Here is an 18,316-nt window from a genome sequence, read left to right as displayed (position 1 = left end):
AACCAAATCTGGCAAATATCATCGAAATCGGTTTAGATTTAGATATAGCTCCGATATACATGCATCGATCGATTTTCCCAAATTTGGCCATAATACTCTTATTTATTAACCAATGTTGCTCAAGTTTCAAATGTACATGTACGAGCTGATCGTGTTTAGACTTACATGTAGCTCTTACATAAATCTATTATCCTATTTTCAGAAATTACCCACACTAATTGAGCGATTTCATCTTTTTTTAATAATGGACTCAATATTAGTGGCATACTAACTCTGTAGGCTCAGAATCAACTATAGCTCCCATCAGACATTTCTGTTTAGATTCTGATATAACTCCCATGTACCGCTTAATGTTCTTAAATGTGGAAATGCGGTTTTTCCCCAAACCTATACCATTGATACCCCACAGACAATGTTTATTAATTCAGTAGGGGTGGTTTAGTCGGCCACGCCCTACTTTCTGCTTTACTCACTTGTTCCTTTATAATAAAGATATTTTAATTAAAAGAAAGTTTATAATCTTTGCTTCAAACATTTTTTTCATTGAATTCGGTCGGAGGTCTATGAATTAAAGCACATGTTCTGTTCAAGGATTTGGATCTTTACTTTAAAGTTTTTTAGGAATTAAAAAATCCCCGTTGACTTCGAAGTATCTTATAATTTGGATTTTAAACTGTAATTTGTTTATACATGAATAGCTTTATGGATATATCGGAAAAAGAGATTGAAGATTCAATTTATGAGATATGTATCCAATATTCATTTTATTGATCCTACACTCATAGAAAAAAGTCTGCTAAAAACAGTCGTCGATCTTAAAATTTTGTACTTCAGGGTCTAACGAGCAACAAATTATACATTTTTTAAGTTATAAATTTTTCCCCCAAAATTAGGTTTTGGTATATTTTTGCACTGTAATATACTTACAAGCTCCTAAATGCGATAAACAAACATTTTGTTTGCTGTTATGCCCCAATTTGATTAATATTCAGATTTTTGGGCTAATACTACAGATATTCATAAAATATTGTTTTAATTGTCTCACAATAGCCCCTAAGTTGACATTTTACTTATTTCACCCAAGCTAAAACATGTTTTAGTGTAATCGAGCTTAAAAAATAGCAGACAATATTTCTTATTTCAGCAAAAAGTGACTGCTTTCCCTTTTTCAGCAGACTTTTACTGATTTTTCTGCTGTTTCTACTAACAAACTTCTTTGGAGAGGTTCCTCAAAACTGTTTTTATTTTAAAGAAGCCGAATCTTTGGCTCAAAATCCAAATCTTTGGATCCAAAATGACAATAAAGAAGTGCTAAGTCAAAAAAAAAATTGTTTTTAACATCAGAAAAAGTGCTAAGTTATAAAACAACTGTAACGAAGACAATAAAAGTTGTTTTGTTGTATTTTTTTTTAGAGTGTTGATGTTGAACAGGGATGCAATTATGATAACTACATTTACAGTTTTTGGAGAAGAGGTTTATTTCACAATTTATTAAGTTTTTTGTCCCTCCTGTAAAATTTCAAAAATTTGATAGCACCTTTACTAACGATATGATGATTATTAGTTTTTATCTATCCAAAGTGTTTGCTTTATTGTAATTTCATATTTTATTTTATTTGTATTTTGCTTCATTTAGGTGCTGTTGTTTGATTACTTTATCATTTTTTTATTTTCTTGAGTATAAGTTCCTTATACTACTACGTTGAACTGCAAAAGAATATAATTATTATTATTTTTATAATGTGATCTAATTTGAATATATATACACTCAAATATCCCATAGGAATGAAAATTTCTTTTTGTCAATTTATTTTTTAACATAGATAAACATGTAAATAGGATATTATGAGATGAAGTGTTATACATTTCTAATAAATACTATTCTGATTCCATTTCTGCGTCTCATTTGCTTTTTATTCATAAATTAACAAGTGGCCACGAATATATTTTGCCGCTTTTCACATCGAACATAATTTTTCTTATTGCTATTTGTTCTATACGTCACAACTTGGCATGTCCACTAAGTTATGTTGGTCATGTAAGATTTCGTGTTTAATAGGAACATTTCGCATGGGCACTCCTACATTTTGTAGAGGTCAAAAAGTAGAAAAATACCATTTCTATGGAACGACCAGGGATGCGGTGCCACTGTTTTTTTTATTTCATAATTAGCTGAGCATGCATACTGCGAAGAAAACTATTTGTTTGTTCTATTAATCAAAAGGATTGACAATACCTATACGTGGAAATAGAAGCAAGAAAATTAAATATTGCCCAAATTAATAGTATACATCACCATCGCGATAGGGTTTGGCAATATCTACCGCGTGCAGGATAGCAATGCTAAAAATACTATTATTTGGTAAAATAAGTGTGCAATAGACGCAAATTTATCGATTTCAAAAACGAGATCGATTACACATTGTAGGTAGAGTGATTGATCGAAATCGATTATTCGCAAACTCGTTGGATTCTGTATATAATTTTCAGTGCTCAGTGTTTTTAACTTGCTCTAATTAATATATAAAAATAAAATAAAAAAACACGGCAGATTGTAGTCACTTATTTGACACTTATCGCCAGTACATTGCTTCGGCCACTGTGTACAAGAGTACAAGAACAAACAGTCTAGGTAATTTTAAAAATATGCCTACCGGAAACGTACTGCAGATACTGCTATCAAATATAGCGGTGTTAAAATGTCCTATACTCATTTAGCATACTATTATTTACGAGGGCGGTTCGGAAACTTCTTAGCCTATCAATGAAAGAGAATTGTTAGTTTTTCAAAAATACTTTTATTTTTCAATATAATCTCCTGCAACTTCAATACACTTTGTCCAGCGCTTTTCTAGCAATTGTATCCATTGATTAAAATAGTTTTCCTCAAGGTCTTCAAAATAGTGGTTTACAACTGTAATTGCATCTTCATTTGAGGTAAAACTCTTGCCAGTAAGGATTTTTTTTTAGATTTGGGAACAAGTAAAAGTCACTGGGAGCTAAATCAAGAGAATAAGGTGGGTGGTCAAGCAACTCGTACTTTAATTCGTTGATTTTATCCATTGTTAAAACACTCTTGTGCGCTGGTGCGTTGTCTTGATGAAAAATTATTTTTTTTGTGTTGTAAGCCAGGACTTTTTTCTCGAATTTGTACATTTAATTGATCCAAAAGGTTTGCAATAGTACTCTGAATTTATTGTTTTACCCTTTTGCAGATAGTCAATCAATAAAATACCTTTGAAGTCCCAAAAAACCGTTGCCATAACGTTACCAGCCGATTGAATTGTTTTTGCCTTCTTTGGGGGACTTCCTCCAGCTTCAGTCCATTGTTTGGATTGTTCTTTTGTCTCTGGAGGAGGATCCATGTCTCATCAACAGTTATGAAACGACGCTTAAAATCCATTTTATTTCGCTTAAAACGATCCAAACAAGCTTGAGAAATGTTCATTCTTATGCGTTTTTGATCGACTGTTAACAAATGCGGCACCCATCTTGCAGAAAGCTTTTTCATCTGTAGTTCTTCATGCAAAATTAAATGTACTCGATCATTTGAGATGGCCACGATATTAGCAATTTCACGCACTTTTATTCGTCGATCATTTAAAACCATATCATGCACTTTGGCCATAATTTCTGTTGTTGTTGCTGTTTTTGGACGTACACTACGTGGTTCATCTTCAATGCTTGTACGACCACGTTTAAATTCAGCAACCCAATTTTTTACTATTGCATATGAAGGAGCACTTCACCTAACTCATTCACCATATCATTATGAGTTTCTTGTCCCGATAAACCTTTTTTATGTAAATACTTAATGACACCACGCATTTCTAATTTTTCCATTGTAAAAAAAATTGCGGATGCGTCTTTTTTGAATACCTGTTTCTATATGAAGGAGTTTCCAGATCGAAACAAAATTTAACATGTGTTCATAACAGAGATGGAAGTTTCCAAAACACTTAACTTTTTTCTGTTTATACCGCGCTTTTTGTTCTAGGCTAAGAAGTTTCCGAACTGCCCTCGTATTATTAAAATCATATGTTGCCACATTTAGCAAAATCAGTAATACTTAGTAGAATTATGTGTATTAAGAAGGTTAATTCATCCACTCTAAACCATTCATGAGCTTCATGAAAATTTTAGCTTTCTTGCTTGTTATGGGACACACAATTTATTATCACAAATCGATATCAATTTTGATGCACTACGAAGTTGGAACTTGAAATAAAAAAATACTTAATGTTTTCTTTAACTTCCTCATACGGTTCAATGACCTATATCACATAATTTAGTGATGGCAAGATTTGATGCATACCCATTTCTCTGACAATACAAAGGAAACGCGGACAAAGCAATGAAATGAAACAATGGTTTTGCGTTTTTGCGTTTCAGCCGACAACAGCTTATATGAATGCATTCATTATGGGTATACTGACATTGATGGTCACTCAGTATACAATGAATGTACGCATAATTTTTAGTTTATAATGTCGCTGTGGTCCATCTAATGAAATTAATATAAAATGACTTATCATACAAATGCTAAATGAAAGAATATATAAACAAAGCTACGAATCTTCTATTATCTTATAGTACGGAGCCACCGTGGTGCAATGGTTAGCATGCCCGCCTTGCATACATAAGGTCGTGGGTTCGATTCCTGCTTTGACCGATCACCAAAAAGTTTTTCAGCGGTGGATTATCCCACCTCAGTAATGCTGGTGACATTTCTGAGGGTTTCAAAGCTTCTCTAAGTGGTTTCACTGCAATGTGGAACGCCGTTCGGGCTCGGCTATAAAAAGGAGGTCCCTTGTCATTGAGCTTAGATTGGAATCGGGCAGCACTCAGTGATAAGAGAGAAGTTCACCAATATGGTATCACAATGGACTGAATAGTCTAAGTGAGCCCGATACATCGGGATGCCACCTAACCTAACCTAGGTGATCAATGAATGATGCTTTACATCTTATTTGCTCCAAAAAATATGGTCATTTACATTAAAAGTACGCACGGAACTAATCATTTTCCTTCAATAGGCAATGAAAAGTTGGATATATTGCACAGATTTGAATGTTGCTGATGTTCGCTAATTTTTGTCTATCTGTATGAACATTGGAAATGTCCATGGGAGGGAATAATTTTCTAAAATGCCTTCGTTAAGTCTTGCATTTTCTATTTTTAATTCTATTTTTTTTTCTTCTCTATATTCTCTTTTAAGGTTTTCTAAACGATATGAGCTTCCGCTTCTCGTACAAAGCGTTGTGATGAATGTGACAATGTTCCTAATGATACATTTATGCGTCAAAGTGAAACGGGTTAATGCGAATGCTAGAGAACGCGCCTTATCAGGTTTGTATTGTTGATGTTACCATTGAATCGTGTGCAGATGTGCGGGACCAGGTTTATCTGTAGGATTAAGATTGGCTATGTGCTATTTGATAAAATTAACAACATTAATTAGTGTTAATTCTTTTTTAAATAAGGAAAGAAACTAAAAAATTTTTCTATGCTATACAGACATGAACTTCATTGTTTTGTTCGAAACTTCTATATAGACATACCTAGCTAGCTTCTGTACCTATGACCCATATGGAAGAGCAAATAAAATTAGGAAAATTTTACCAAAAATGATTATACGGAAATAAATAGACTTATTATCCTAATTTACAGAATGTTCAGGGTATAACTAATGTGATTTGCAATAAAGCTTAGTAAAGTAATTCATTATAAACTCCACAACTGGGTTAGCATGCCCCACCTCAGTAATGCTGAATATGACTTGTGCGTCATTAGGATACGTAAGAGATATAAAAATAGTTTCGCAATAGCTTCTTAAACTTAAGCCTCTTCAGGTGTCTAACATCTAAATTTAAGACTGATTTTATATAGCCATGAATTAGTAAAGGGTGATACGGTCAAAATTTGGTCAATATAAACTTGACGTATTTCTTTCAATTTTATTTATTTATTTTATTTTCATTATGTAATTTGAAGCCACATAGCGGCCAATATATGTAAATTACAATGAACTACTAACCGTGACTAAAGTATAATTTAAGTTATGGCAATATGAAAATATATGCGAGTATATAAAAAGTATAAATATGTATATAAGATGGTATAAAATAGATTAATTAATAATATGATAAAAAATGAAATACATATAACAATTATAAATAATAATATGATAAAAAATGAAATATGACAAAACATTTTTGGTTCCCATTATAATTGAAGAAAAAGACGAAAGAAAACATTATTTACTCAACCAAGCACAACAAAGCCGCACTACTAACTCGAGTTTGGATAAGCTTCATGCAGGTGATCCAAGATGATCGAGTAATCTTTTACGATATGTCGAATCAGAAATCGAGAAATCCTTTAAAATAGCAGGGAGACAATTATAAGATCTGGCGATTCTAGCCTGAAATGACTTGTCCATATGACCTCTGGCAAGTGGCACAACAATCTGATTTCGCCGCGAGCGGCCAAATGAAAATAAGTCCACGAGAAATCGAGGTGACTGAGCACTGAAAATTTTGTGGAAAAGAACAAGTGATCTGAAGTCAATAAAACTCGAAAATGGGCACCCCAGGAAATCCTGGACATGAGGAGATATATGGTCATATCGACGCAATGAATGTAGATAACGGACTATTCTATGAATTGCTAGTTTGACTTTCCTTATGTTACCAGCATTTGTGCCACAAAAAACCTCAATGCCATATAGAATATTGGGCATTGCCAAAGCATGTACAAGTCTCTTTTTGAATGAAAAAGGCAGCATCAAATCAGAGTTGTACAATTGGCGTAGAGTCAAATTCGTTTGACTAATAACATTGTCTATATGTAGATCAAATGAAAGTCTATCGTCAATGGTAACCCCCAAACATTTTAAATGGTGAACAACTTCAATATCACACCCATTATAAGAAAGAGTTAGTCCAATATCAGGATGAGATGAAAAAATTAATGCCTTTGTCTTAGATCCATTGACGGAAAGATTATTGAGACACATCCAACTGTATAAACTATTAGTTACAAAATCAATCTTGGCTTGTAAGACATCTATATTATTAACATCCCCCCGAAAAAGCAACTGAACATCATCGGCGTACGAAAAAGGGGAGCAAAACATATCAAGATTCGTAAATAAATCATTAAGAAATAGTATGAAAAGCATAGGCCCAAGAATTGAGCCTTGTGGGACTCCACTCCTTACCGACAAAATATTTGATCTTTCTCCATTTATCTGTACATATTGCTTTCTACCTGTAAGGTATGAAGCAATAAGTTTGCATTTAAAAAACCTGAACACCCCTCATTTTGAAGGTGTGTATGTGTAGAATGTTGCTCCCATTTTGATTTTGGAATTAACTCTTCAGTTGTCAAAATGCCGTCCAAGCAAGAAGAGCAGCGTATCAAAATTTTGCTCGCGCATCGCGAAAATCCGAGCTACTCGCACGCAAAGCTGGCAAAATCGCTAAAAGTTGCCAAATCAACCGTTACAAATGTAATTAAAGTGTTTGGGGAACGTTTGTCGACAGCCAGGAAGTCTGGATCGGGGGGAAATCGAAAACCGGAAGCCGCTGAGACGACAAAGAGAGTTGGCGGTAGTTTCAAGCGAAACCCTAACCTCTCTCTCCGAGATGCCGCAAATAAGCTGGGCGTATCGTCTACAACCGTGCATCGAGCCAAAAAACGAGCCGGACTATCGACTTACAAGAAGGTAGTGACTCCAAATCGCGATGATAAACAGAATACGACGGCCAAAGCGCGATCCCGGAGGCTGTACACGACGATGCTGACGAAGTTTGACTGCGTGGTAATGGACGACGAAACCTACGTCAAAGCCGACTACAAGCAGCTTCCGGGACAGGAGTTTTATACGGCAAAAGGAAGGGGAAAGGTAGCAGATATTTTCAAGCACATAAAACTGTCAAAGTTCGCAAAGAAATATCTGGTTTGGCAAGCCATCTGTACCTTGAAAGCAGCATTTTCATAGCTTCCGGGACTGTCAACCAAGAAATTTACGTGAAAGAGTGTTTGAATAAACGTCTGCTGCCTTTCCTGAAGAAACACGGTTGTTCAGTACTGTTTTGGACGGATTTGGCATCTTGCCATTACGGTAAAAAGGCCATGGAGTGGTACGCCGCCAACAACGTGCAGGTGGTTCCCAAGGACAAGAACCCTCCCAACACGCCAGAGCTCCGCCCAATTGAGAAATACTGGGCTATTGTCAAGCGGAACCTAAAGAAGACCAATAAAACTGCTAAGGACGAGCAACAGTTCAAGGCAAACTGGCTTTCTGCGGCGAAGAAGGTGGACAAGGTGGCTGTACAAAATCTGATGGCAGGTGTCAAGCGTGAGGCCCGGCAATTCGGATTTGGAAAAGCGAAAGCCTAACTGAATATTTTTCCTTAATTTTATACTAATTGAACTTGAAAAAGAAATTTAATTTGATTTTTTAAATAAACGATTTCACCGATTTACACACTCAATTCCTACTTATCGGTGATTGATAGCAGCGTAGCTGACGTTTGTCCAATTTGCAACCAAGGGCCACACGACACGCGTCATCTTTTCTCTTGCCCAGCCAAACCAACCCGACTTACCACCAGATCTCTGGACACACCCCATCTTAGTCGCAGAGTTCCTTGATCTGCCAACAAGCTGATGTACCAAGCGTATAACATGAAATGGATGAGATCACAATAAACTGTTACAACAACAACAACAACAACCGATTTACACGCGTTTTCCCTTGACCAAATTTTGACCGTATCACCCTTTACATTGTAATTTAATGAAAAATTGACCAATATGGAACTTCTTTAATACATTGTTGTTTGTCGTTTATTTGCAATGACTGGAGGCCTAGAGTACATAACAGTTTTAATTGAAATTCTAACGTATGGCAAATTTTTCAGCAAATGATGAACTCCGACTACCCAAAACAATGTTGACGGATACCGATACCGCGGGATCAGTATCCATATCCACTGAAGCTGGACCATTGAAGCGGTCGCGGTCGCGGCATTATTTAAGTGGTAATACAAATACAAATGCAGCAATATAAAAAGTTTCTCTAAGAAAAATGTGAAAAATTTTTATTTCAGATCTCGACCTAAAATACTTCTGGAATTGGACAGATTTTCAGTCATATTTGGATTTCATGCTGGTTGTTTGGGCTGTTGGCGCTGCAATAACGTATCTAATGCTCTCCATAGAATGGTTTATGGAGATCGTGGGTTTTGTAGCCGTATTTACGGAAGCCATGTTAGGTTTGTCATAATCAGTTTTACTTGATGTGTAACATTCCTGGGTTTAACCTGATTCATTTTCAACTAATTTGCCAAAAAAGGGCTCATTTATAAAGGGTGATTTTTTATCTATTATATTTATGGCAACACGGGTTTAAGCTGCTGACGCACTTTTCGTGTTTTGTTTCATTGTCAAACATTTTCAGTTTGGACTATAATTTAACCATGAGTCTTATTATCAAAATGCGTGTGAAAATCAGCCAGAAGCATTGCAGAAGTCACCAATGCATCGAGAAAAAGTCACAGTGTGGTGCGGATTATGGGCTGGTGGCATCATTAGACCGTACATCTGCAAAGATGATCTGAATCGTAATGTAAGTGTGAATGGTGAGCACTACCATGAGATGATGAGATGATATCCAACAAGACGGTGCCACATGCCATACAGGAAGCGTAACAATGGAGTTATTGAGAGGCGAGTTCTGTGAACATTTTACTTCACGTTCGGGACCGCTCAATTGGCCCCATATTGTGCTATTCAACGCCTTTTGCTATTTTTTTCGGGCTATGTTAATTTTTCTATAGCTCTTAAAAATCACCCTTTAAAAATATATTTAAATTATTTCCTTGTATATAACATACATTGTAATATATAAAAATTAATTTGCTATTTTCCAAACGTATAGTGCAATATATTTGTGATTTTATTGAAACAAATGTATAAATGAGATTTTATCGGTTTACCCAGCGAATTAATTTTATGAACAAATTAAAAATATATACAACTGTTTTAGGAGCACCACAGTTTATTCGAAATTTCAAAAATAAATCGACATATGGGATGAGTATCCATATGGTATTAATGTGGACCCTGGGGGATATGTTTAAGACTGGTTACTTTATTGCTAGAAAAGCGCCGTCCCAATTTTGGATATGCGGAACTCTACAGGTGAGTCATGTTGGTATATCAAATCATCATATTTTAAGATTAAATCTAAGTTGTCTAATTGTTACCGAAAAACTGTAAACATTTTTCTCCGGTAAAAGATTGTGGGTCGACGTTTTGGTCCTTGGCCTTATAAGTTAAGATTGTTCATAGTATGTATACAGAAACTTCAAACCAAATCTTTTTTAACATAAATGTGTTCACTTTTTTAGCACAATATTTCGGTCAGCAATGTTGTTTTATCAACCCACCATTGAAAAAGAATTTATAAAGTCCTCTTGCGTCATATCATCCTTAAACGTTTGTGAAATATTCACGTTGCGTATGAAACCATCATAAAGCACTCACAAATTTCACCAAATTGTTTGTTTTCTGGCCGTAACTAACGTTGAATGCTTGACATTTTGCTTTATCAACAAAACGCGGTTCTTTAAAATATTGAACAGTCGAAAGCTAAATCTTTACAAAAGTCGAAGGTGGACTTATCCAAAATTTTAAAAATTGAAAAATCGAAAACTCGACCATGCTATGACAATCATTGTAATTTCAACGTTTCTCTTGTTCCCTTCAATTCGTATGACTTTGAAAATTCATAAAAGTGTTCAATTCTGTTAATTTTTTACCGATAGAAAATTCGAGTTTATAAGATTTGGATCATTTCGATGCCGGAATGCACCTTCCAAAGGCCAGGATGTACCTACTTTCAAACCTAAAATAATTTTTTGTAAAATCATTATCACAGTCTTTCTTTTATTTTCGTTTACCATAAAACCGCTGAAGAGATATTTCCCTACCAACTTAACTTTTATGTACTATTACAGGTGAGCTTGGACTTGGCCATATTAATGCAAGTATGGATTTATCGTCATAATTCTAAACCTCGAGATGCCCACCGCGGAGATTAGCAGTTTGCCCCCGAAGAACAACAGACACAAACACAACAGCAAGGTTCCCACGCCAACAACATTTCAGCTGACAGTATTAGTCAATCAATACATAACACAATAACGAGTAGCGGCAGTGGTGATGACCACTTATTAACTGCCCACGCAGATGATGAATATAAAACTTATCACGACAATCGAGCATTTCAATTCCACAACAATAATACGTTAACCCGTAAAAAAGCCGGAGCCAGCAACGGGGTTGGTCAGAAAAGAATCGACAATAAAATCGAAGATGTTTGTGATAAATTGGATGTGGTGATAGTACATCAAGGTCTAAGGAAACCTCCCCAAGGAGATGAGGCAGAACCAACAACCCAAGTGTGCTCTTGTACAAACCAGTTGATATCTAATAAATCGATTAGTGAACCAAGAAAACGCCACAATGCCACCCAGACACCAACATCACTGATTAATTGGGAACAGCGTCCAATAGCATGCCGTACAAATAGGTTAAGTTGTTGTTGCAACCACAGCTGCCCCAAGCGAACAAATTTTGGCTGTTGCGTTTTTACTGGTAATATGAATCCGCAAGAAGCAACTTGCCACTGCCATCGTTTTACCTCTACCTCACATTGCTGTCATTGTCAATCTTCACAGCATTATCAGAACCGGTGTGCCCGATCGCGTTCCGCAGACCATAAAAAACATGTCGATTTACATCATCAGCAAGCGCTAAATACGAATGAGCGTAGCCTTCGCCGGAAGCATAAGCGATGTACAGGCGATACCCATTTCCATTATAGACGACACTTGAATTTTCCAATGCACAAAATAGAATGCTCCTCTATGGACCACCTTCCAAATACATGTACCAAGTCTTCCCTTGATTCTAGCGATGATCCAAATCATCATCTCCGATTGTCTTCTTCGACAGCTTTGCACGAGATAGCAATAGAAATCGATGCCGCGACAATGACCGAAGATAATAGCACTACAGCCACATCCAATTTTGCTTTCAAGGGGGCCACTGATAACACAATCGCTCCCATTATTCGAGCACCGATTCATGTCGACTCTGATGTAGACAATCATGGGAGACGATTAAAGCGACATTCCTCTCTCATATCAAACACAACTGTTGAGACCGATGAACTATCTAATGAGGATTTAGATGATAAATGTGGCCACCATCATCCAAATTATAATTATCAATTACCCATGAGAGGATATTGTCGATGTTGTGACCATCCGTTGGAGGAAGGAGATCAAAGCCTTGCTATGAGCTTGGTAACACAGCCCAAAAACGAGTGCGTGAAAATAAAGCGAAAGCGTTTTATTGCTGCAGATGATTGCTGCAGCAGTTGTTCCAGGTGTTCCACTTGTTCGTGTTCACATGTCCATACAAGTAGCTGCAGCAGTTTTGAAGATTGGCCACGATCAACTACAAATTCTCGTCCATTTACAGTTTCGGTTGACTGTCATCATTGTAGTACAAAAAGACATTCTATTGCGTCGAGTTCGGGATATATGGGCACAGAGGATCCTCTATATGTGGACGAGGAAGTGCTTCCTCAACCTCTAATCCAAGAAACCACCGATAGCTCCGCCAACACCAGTCGGAGGAGTAGTGTCAATGCCAGTTTTTGTTCGTGCACTTCCAACACTTACTGTTGTTGCGATGACTCAGCAGCTCTTTGCACAGCGCGAGATGTGACGGCGACAACATTTTCCGCATGTAAACCGAGTGGCTTGGAGGGAGAGGAGCAGCATTCAAGTACTTTGACGCCATTAACTAATCCATCATCAGCGGTGTCAACACCAGTGGATGGTGACGTTACCATGAGAAGTTTAAGTCAGGCTTTGACTGATGAGAATTCGTCCCAGAGTCACTCTGCCGATTACTATTCGCTATCATCGAATCAACAGCAATCACAAGGAACGCCTTTTAAATCGCCAAAACATGTACCTAGTTTACAGAATGATCAGCCGGTGGCCAAAATGGAGGCAGTGGCTCAAACGCAAGAATCCGACGATCACAAGACTCGAAAGTCATGCAAACACTACGGCAAACGGCATAAACATAAAAGGTCCGAGTCACCCATAGACTCCTACTTATGACGAAGCGTATCGCTGGTCACGTGGCCAGCGATTGATGTGAATTCATTGCTACAACAGACCATACGCCAATCAGCCATACTCCAGGAGACCACACAACATCACGATGACGGCTTGGAATCAATGACCAAAAGAAAACAGCAACTGCGTTTACCAACACAGCCACAAGAGCTAAGTACAGGAAGCAATGACAGTTCTTCCGCAACTTTGACTTCCATAATTACCATAGCGAAATTCCCGCCTCCTCTGTCCATGCAGGGTGCAAAATCTCAATCGCTCTCATCGAAGTCCTCCCATCCCTCATCGGTGCAATCATTATCAGCCGTCACCGCCATCTGCGGTACTAATGGTTCCAGTGTGATCACAACCACTACCACCTCAGCACCAAATAGTGGTCGATTGAAACGTAATTCCAAGTTTTCTCCTTTGGCTGGTGATGCATTCAACTGTGATCCCCTATTGAATGCCGCCCAGGAAAGACGTTCAACTGAGATTATTTTATAGCAAGTTTGCCAAATTTCATATAAAACAAGCACTGTTCGTCCATTATATTCATTCGTCGTGGGCCTATTGATTTTACAATGCTAAGTTGCTTTATTATTCGATGGCTGTGTATTCAGAATCAAAATGAATATTTTCCCATGCATCATGTGTGTATGTAAATCCGTTAAGGAACCACCATTTTTAAAGTCTGTGTTATACTATATCTCTCGCTTCTTCGCCAGATGTATTTTTCGTACAAAATTTTTAACGAATTTCACTTTATCTTTGCTGTTGTGTATACTTTTTCCATTCTTCAGTTAATAATTGTTGTTCTCGGGGGTTTCTTTACAAATGCTAAACAATAAATACCTAAATCGAATTATTTTCGGATTACTCTGTATCAGTCATACATTGGGCTACTTTTTGCCGTGTCGAATGTGCTAAACATACAATAGAATATAACAAGATTTTGCTAATGAAAAGGCAAAGATATCATTACTGGCAATAGCCCATTACCCTTTACGCATTTCATTCTGGCGAGAGTAATATTCATTGTAGGGCTATTGATATTTTTTCTTTGTAATATTTTTTGAATATGTTTCAATACTAAAATTTTGTAAAAGACGTCCTAGATGTTGACTACTCTTACAGATTCAGTGTGAGCTTCGATTATACCATTTTGTCTTTCTTTCTTAAAGAAATGCATTCAAATAAATGGAAGTGCAAAAAAAAAAATACATGCATATACATTATGTTCGCAGCCAAAGTGTTGATACGATAATTAAGTTTACAATAGTTATATAATCTAATAATAATACTACTATATTCGCGAGTATCTTATTTAAGCTATCCCTTCCCCCACTCCTTAACTTAAGTCGTTGTGAATTAATACTAACTATGATTAGCCTAACAAAAAAGAGTTTATCAAATTAAAAACAAAAAACACATATCCATACTAGAACAATTATATAGACGGTATTTATAATAAATTTATTGCATATAATTTTATTTTCTGATCTCTGACTAGGAAAAACAAATCAAGAAAAAAAATTCAAACATCAGAGACTTTATAGGAATTTATTAGCTTTAGTTAATTTTCTTCTTGGTTTAAGTATATGAATCAAAAATGTTAATATCATTGTTTAATAGTTAAATTATTTTTTTAATTTAAATAAAAAACTGAACTTCAGTTTACGGCTCGTTTAGTATACATACGCTATATATATACATTATTTATAAAAAAGAACAGATATATACGAAAAGAAATTATAATCCTCTGAAATGATTAAAATTATTATTTTGTTTGTTTTATTACTTTCTTCATTTTGTGCAAAATCCGGCCTTATTAGTTTAAAATCTCTCATTTCTATGGAAAGTTGTGAAGAATACCACGTTTGTCTTTATTCCATTTGTCGCTTTTAAAGTTGAATTATTTCAATCAATCATTGTCGATTCCTTTGATAACATTGATTAAAAGAAAACTGCAATGGCAAACAGGTCAATTGAATGTCTGTGATAGTAGAAGGTCTCCCATTATGTGGCCAGTTTTATAGTGCAGTTAAATGAACTTGGTCAACTATGGCTTATTCTAATTATCAGTTTTTCGTGAATTTGTAAGTCGTAAATAGTGATGGTGGCACGAACTAATATCAATGTGTATTATTTTAAACGGTACATAGACATTATTATGCCAGACACACATCGTCCGTTAATTGTGATAACTCAGATGGTGAATTGATCTCGTTTCTTAAATCCATTTAAAGAAGCTTTGCTATACTCAGAAATGTCATCAGCGTTAATGAGAGGTATTTAACAATTAATCTGAAAAGGGCAGTACTGTTGCCCTTTAACTACGTGTCTTTTCAATATGTGATTGGTCCCATTCAGGATTAAAATAGAAAAACCAAAATTTATGGTCGGCTTACACACACACACACTTCCAACTTCTATATCCATAGTATAAATTATGTTGGCTTTGTAACTATTTACAAACCGAAATGCAATTTTTTTACAATAGGCCGGAATTAGGTTATATATACTACTTTAATCTCTTATAAAAGAAATCAAAACTTCCTGAGTATAAACCTGAGATTCCGTTTGAAACACACACACAATTATTAAGCTAGTTCATGAAAAACAAAGTTATAGAAATTATAAAGAAGTATTAAATTAAAATATTGGATAGCCGCAGATTAATGAAACATTCAGTCAATGATTGAATGAGATTTGAAGTATATACTAACCCCAAGGGTTTAACCATTTGTTGATTAGTATGTAGACTCAACTCAACTCTGTTTAAAACATGCTAAGAAGAATATTGTTAAAATCAACAATTCTTGTAATGGATCAAACACACACACACACATCTGCATATACCATAATTATTAAGGATATCTTTTTTCGCTGTTATAATTCATTCTCTTTGCCAGGACTATAATATCTATATATTACCATTAAATCAATAAATCTCTCGCTCTCGCTATATCACACACTTTATGTAGAAAAAAATCTACTTAAATAATAATAATAATTACATTAATATATAAACAAAAATATTTGTTTCATCTAACCAAAAAGCAATATGAATTCAAATGACTCGTACATTGAAAAAGATAAAAGGTTTAAGAAGACGAATAAAAAAAAAAAAAAAAAAAAACGATTTTGCAATTTCCCACTATAACTTAGCGAAGTATTTGGTATAGCATATACGGATATAATCAACCGGTACGTTCGGCTTCGAACGGTACATACGAAAATATTTATCAATAAAGTCAATAATTTATTCGAAAAACAAAATGTCATGTTTAAGACAACAGTGCGTTTTATTTGTGATATATCCCCCATTGAGGATATCAATTTCTGAATCAATTCTTGTTAATTTTTGGATAATTTACCTCATAACTGTTCGTAAAACTGCCGCCGACAAAAATAGCACTCATAGAAAAAAGTCTGCTAAAAACAGCAGTCGATGTCTGCTGTTATATTTTTGTACTTTGATATATCCCCCATTGAGGATATCAATTTCTGAATCAATTCTTGTTAATTTTTGGATAATTTACCTCATAACTGTTCGTAAAACTGCCGCCGACAAAAATAGCACTCATAGAAAAAAGTCTGCTAAAAACAGCAGTCGATGTCTGCTGTTATATTTTTGTACTTCAGGGCCTAATGAACAACAATTTATAAAATTTTAGGTTGTAAATTTTTCCCCAAAGCATATTTAAGAACCAAGAGTAGTTTTTGGTATATTTTTGCACTGTAATATACTTACAAGCTCCTAAATACGATCAGCAAACATTTTGTTTGCTGTTATGCCTTAATTCGTCAAATATTCAGATTTTTGGTCAAATACTATTGATATGCATAAAATATTGTGCTAATTATGTTAGGATAGCTCCTAAGTTGACATTTTTATTTGGTTTAGCCAAAATAAAACATGGTTTAGTGTAATTGAGCTTAAAAAATAGCAGGAAATGTTTGCTATTTCAGCAAACAATGACTGCTGTCCCTTTTTCAGCAGACTTTCTGCTGTTTTAGCATACTTTTCTGCTGTCCCTACTAACAAATTTCTTTGGGTGAGGTGATAGTCATTGCCTGATCTTTATTTAAATTTAGCTTAAACAAGTTTTACAGCGTAATATGGTAAACATATGTATTAATTTTTTATTAATCAATTCATTACTATTGCCTCTATTTTTTATTTGATACAAAATACAAAAGTTTTTTCTTCTGCCCGAGAAATGGACAGTTCACACACACAAATACAGAGATTTAATGCAATACATTTTTCTAATATAAATCAATATTTTTCATTAATTGGCGGCTAAATTTAAGTCGACATATTCGACGGCAGCGTCGACCGGTAACAACTGGCGGCGAGATTCGGCACAAATAAATATTCAATGAAATTGTACAACAAATATTTGTGTTTATAACGAATCTGTTTTTAGCTCCTCCATCATTCAAATATAATGGTTTATGTCTATGCTATGGGGAAAAAATCAAACCCGACAAAGTGATTATGTGCAACACTATATCCACCACAAAATCTACATTGTAAACCTATTTCTACAAACAGACACACATACATAACGTAACGTAAGAATATAAGTTAGGTTAGGTATAGTTTCACCTTTCTCTTTCGGGTTGGTTTTATCCTACGTGGTCTATTGTGATACCGCAGAGGTGAACTTCCGAATACTTAATTTAATGTTTGGGATATCTTGAATTAAGCCATTTGGTGTTAATCCCGAAGCCGTGTTACAAATTTTCTATTTCTACTTGTTAAGAAACCGAGTACTTAATTCAAAGTTTGGGATAACTTGAATTAAGCCATTTATGCTGGTAATCCCGAATCAGTGTTACAATATTTGCCACTACTTTTGTGCCACTTGTTTTTTGGGCCACTATATGTGATTCTTTTTACTAGTTGCGCCACTTTTTTGTCATAATAACCACATAGTGGTCAGGGTATAATAACTTTGATCTGCCAAAAAATGCGCCTACCAGAAATATTGATTTTAGACTCCATAAAATATATACCGATCACTCAGAACCAGGGATCCGGACCGTGGAGCGGAGCGGAGCAAGTCCTTTTTTTGCCGGAGCGGCATTTCTAAAAT

At 35.4% G+C, this 18,316-nt stretch overlaps 1 protein-coding gene across 1 annotated transcript in view; it reads left to right on the top strand.

Moving 5' to 3' along the window:
- LOC142227431 (uncharacterized) overlaps positions 1-16,490 on the top strand; it is a 30,175-nt gene extending 13,685 nt beyond the window's left edge. The window contains 5 exon segments of the mRNA XM_075297985.1: positions 5,219-5,349; positions 8,931-9,050; positions 9,120-9,284; positions 10,058-10,212; positions 11,031-16,490. Coding sequence (XP_075154100.1) covers positions 5,219-5,349; positions 8,931-9,050; positions 9,120-9,284; positions 10,058-10,212; positions 11,031-13,715 — 3,256 coding nt within the window. The 3' untranslated portion in view covers positions 13,716-16,490.
- Positions 16,491-18,316: the final 1,826 nt, after the last annotated feature.

This window comes from Haematobia irritans, chromosome 2 (genome assembly GCF_050003625.1).
Source record: "Haematobia irritans isolate KBUSLIRL chromosome 2, ASM5000362v1, whole genome shotgun sequence".
Taxonomy (NCBI): Eukaryota; Metazoa; Arthropoda; class Insecta; order Diptera; family Muscidae; genus Haematobia; species Haematobia irritans.
The sequence above is the reverse complement of the archived record's forward strand: the minus strand, read 5'-3'. Positions and strand labels throughout refer to the sequence as shown.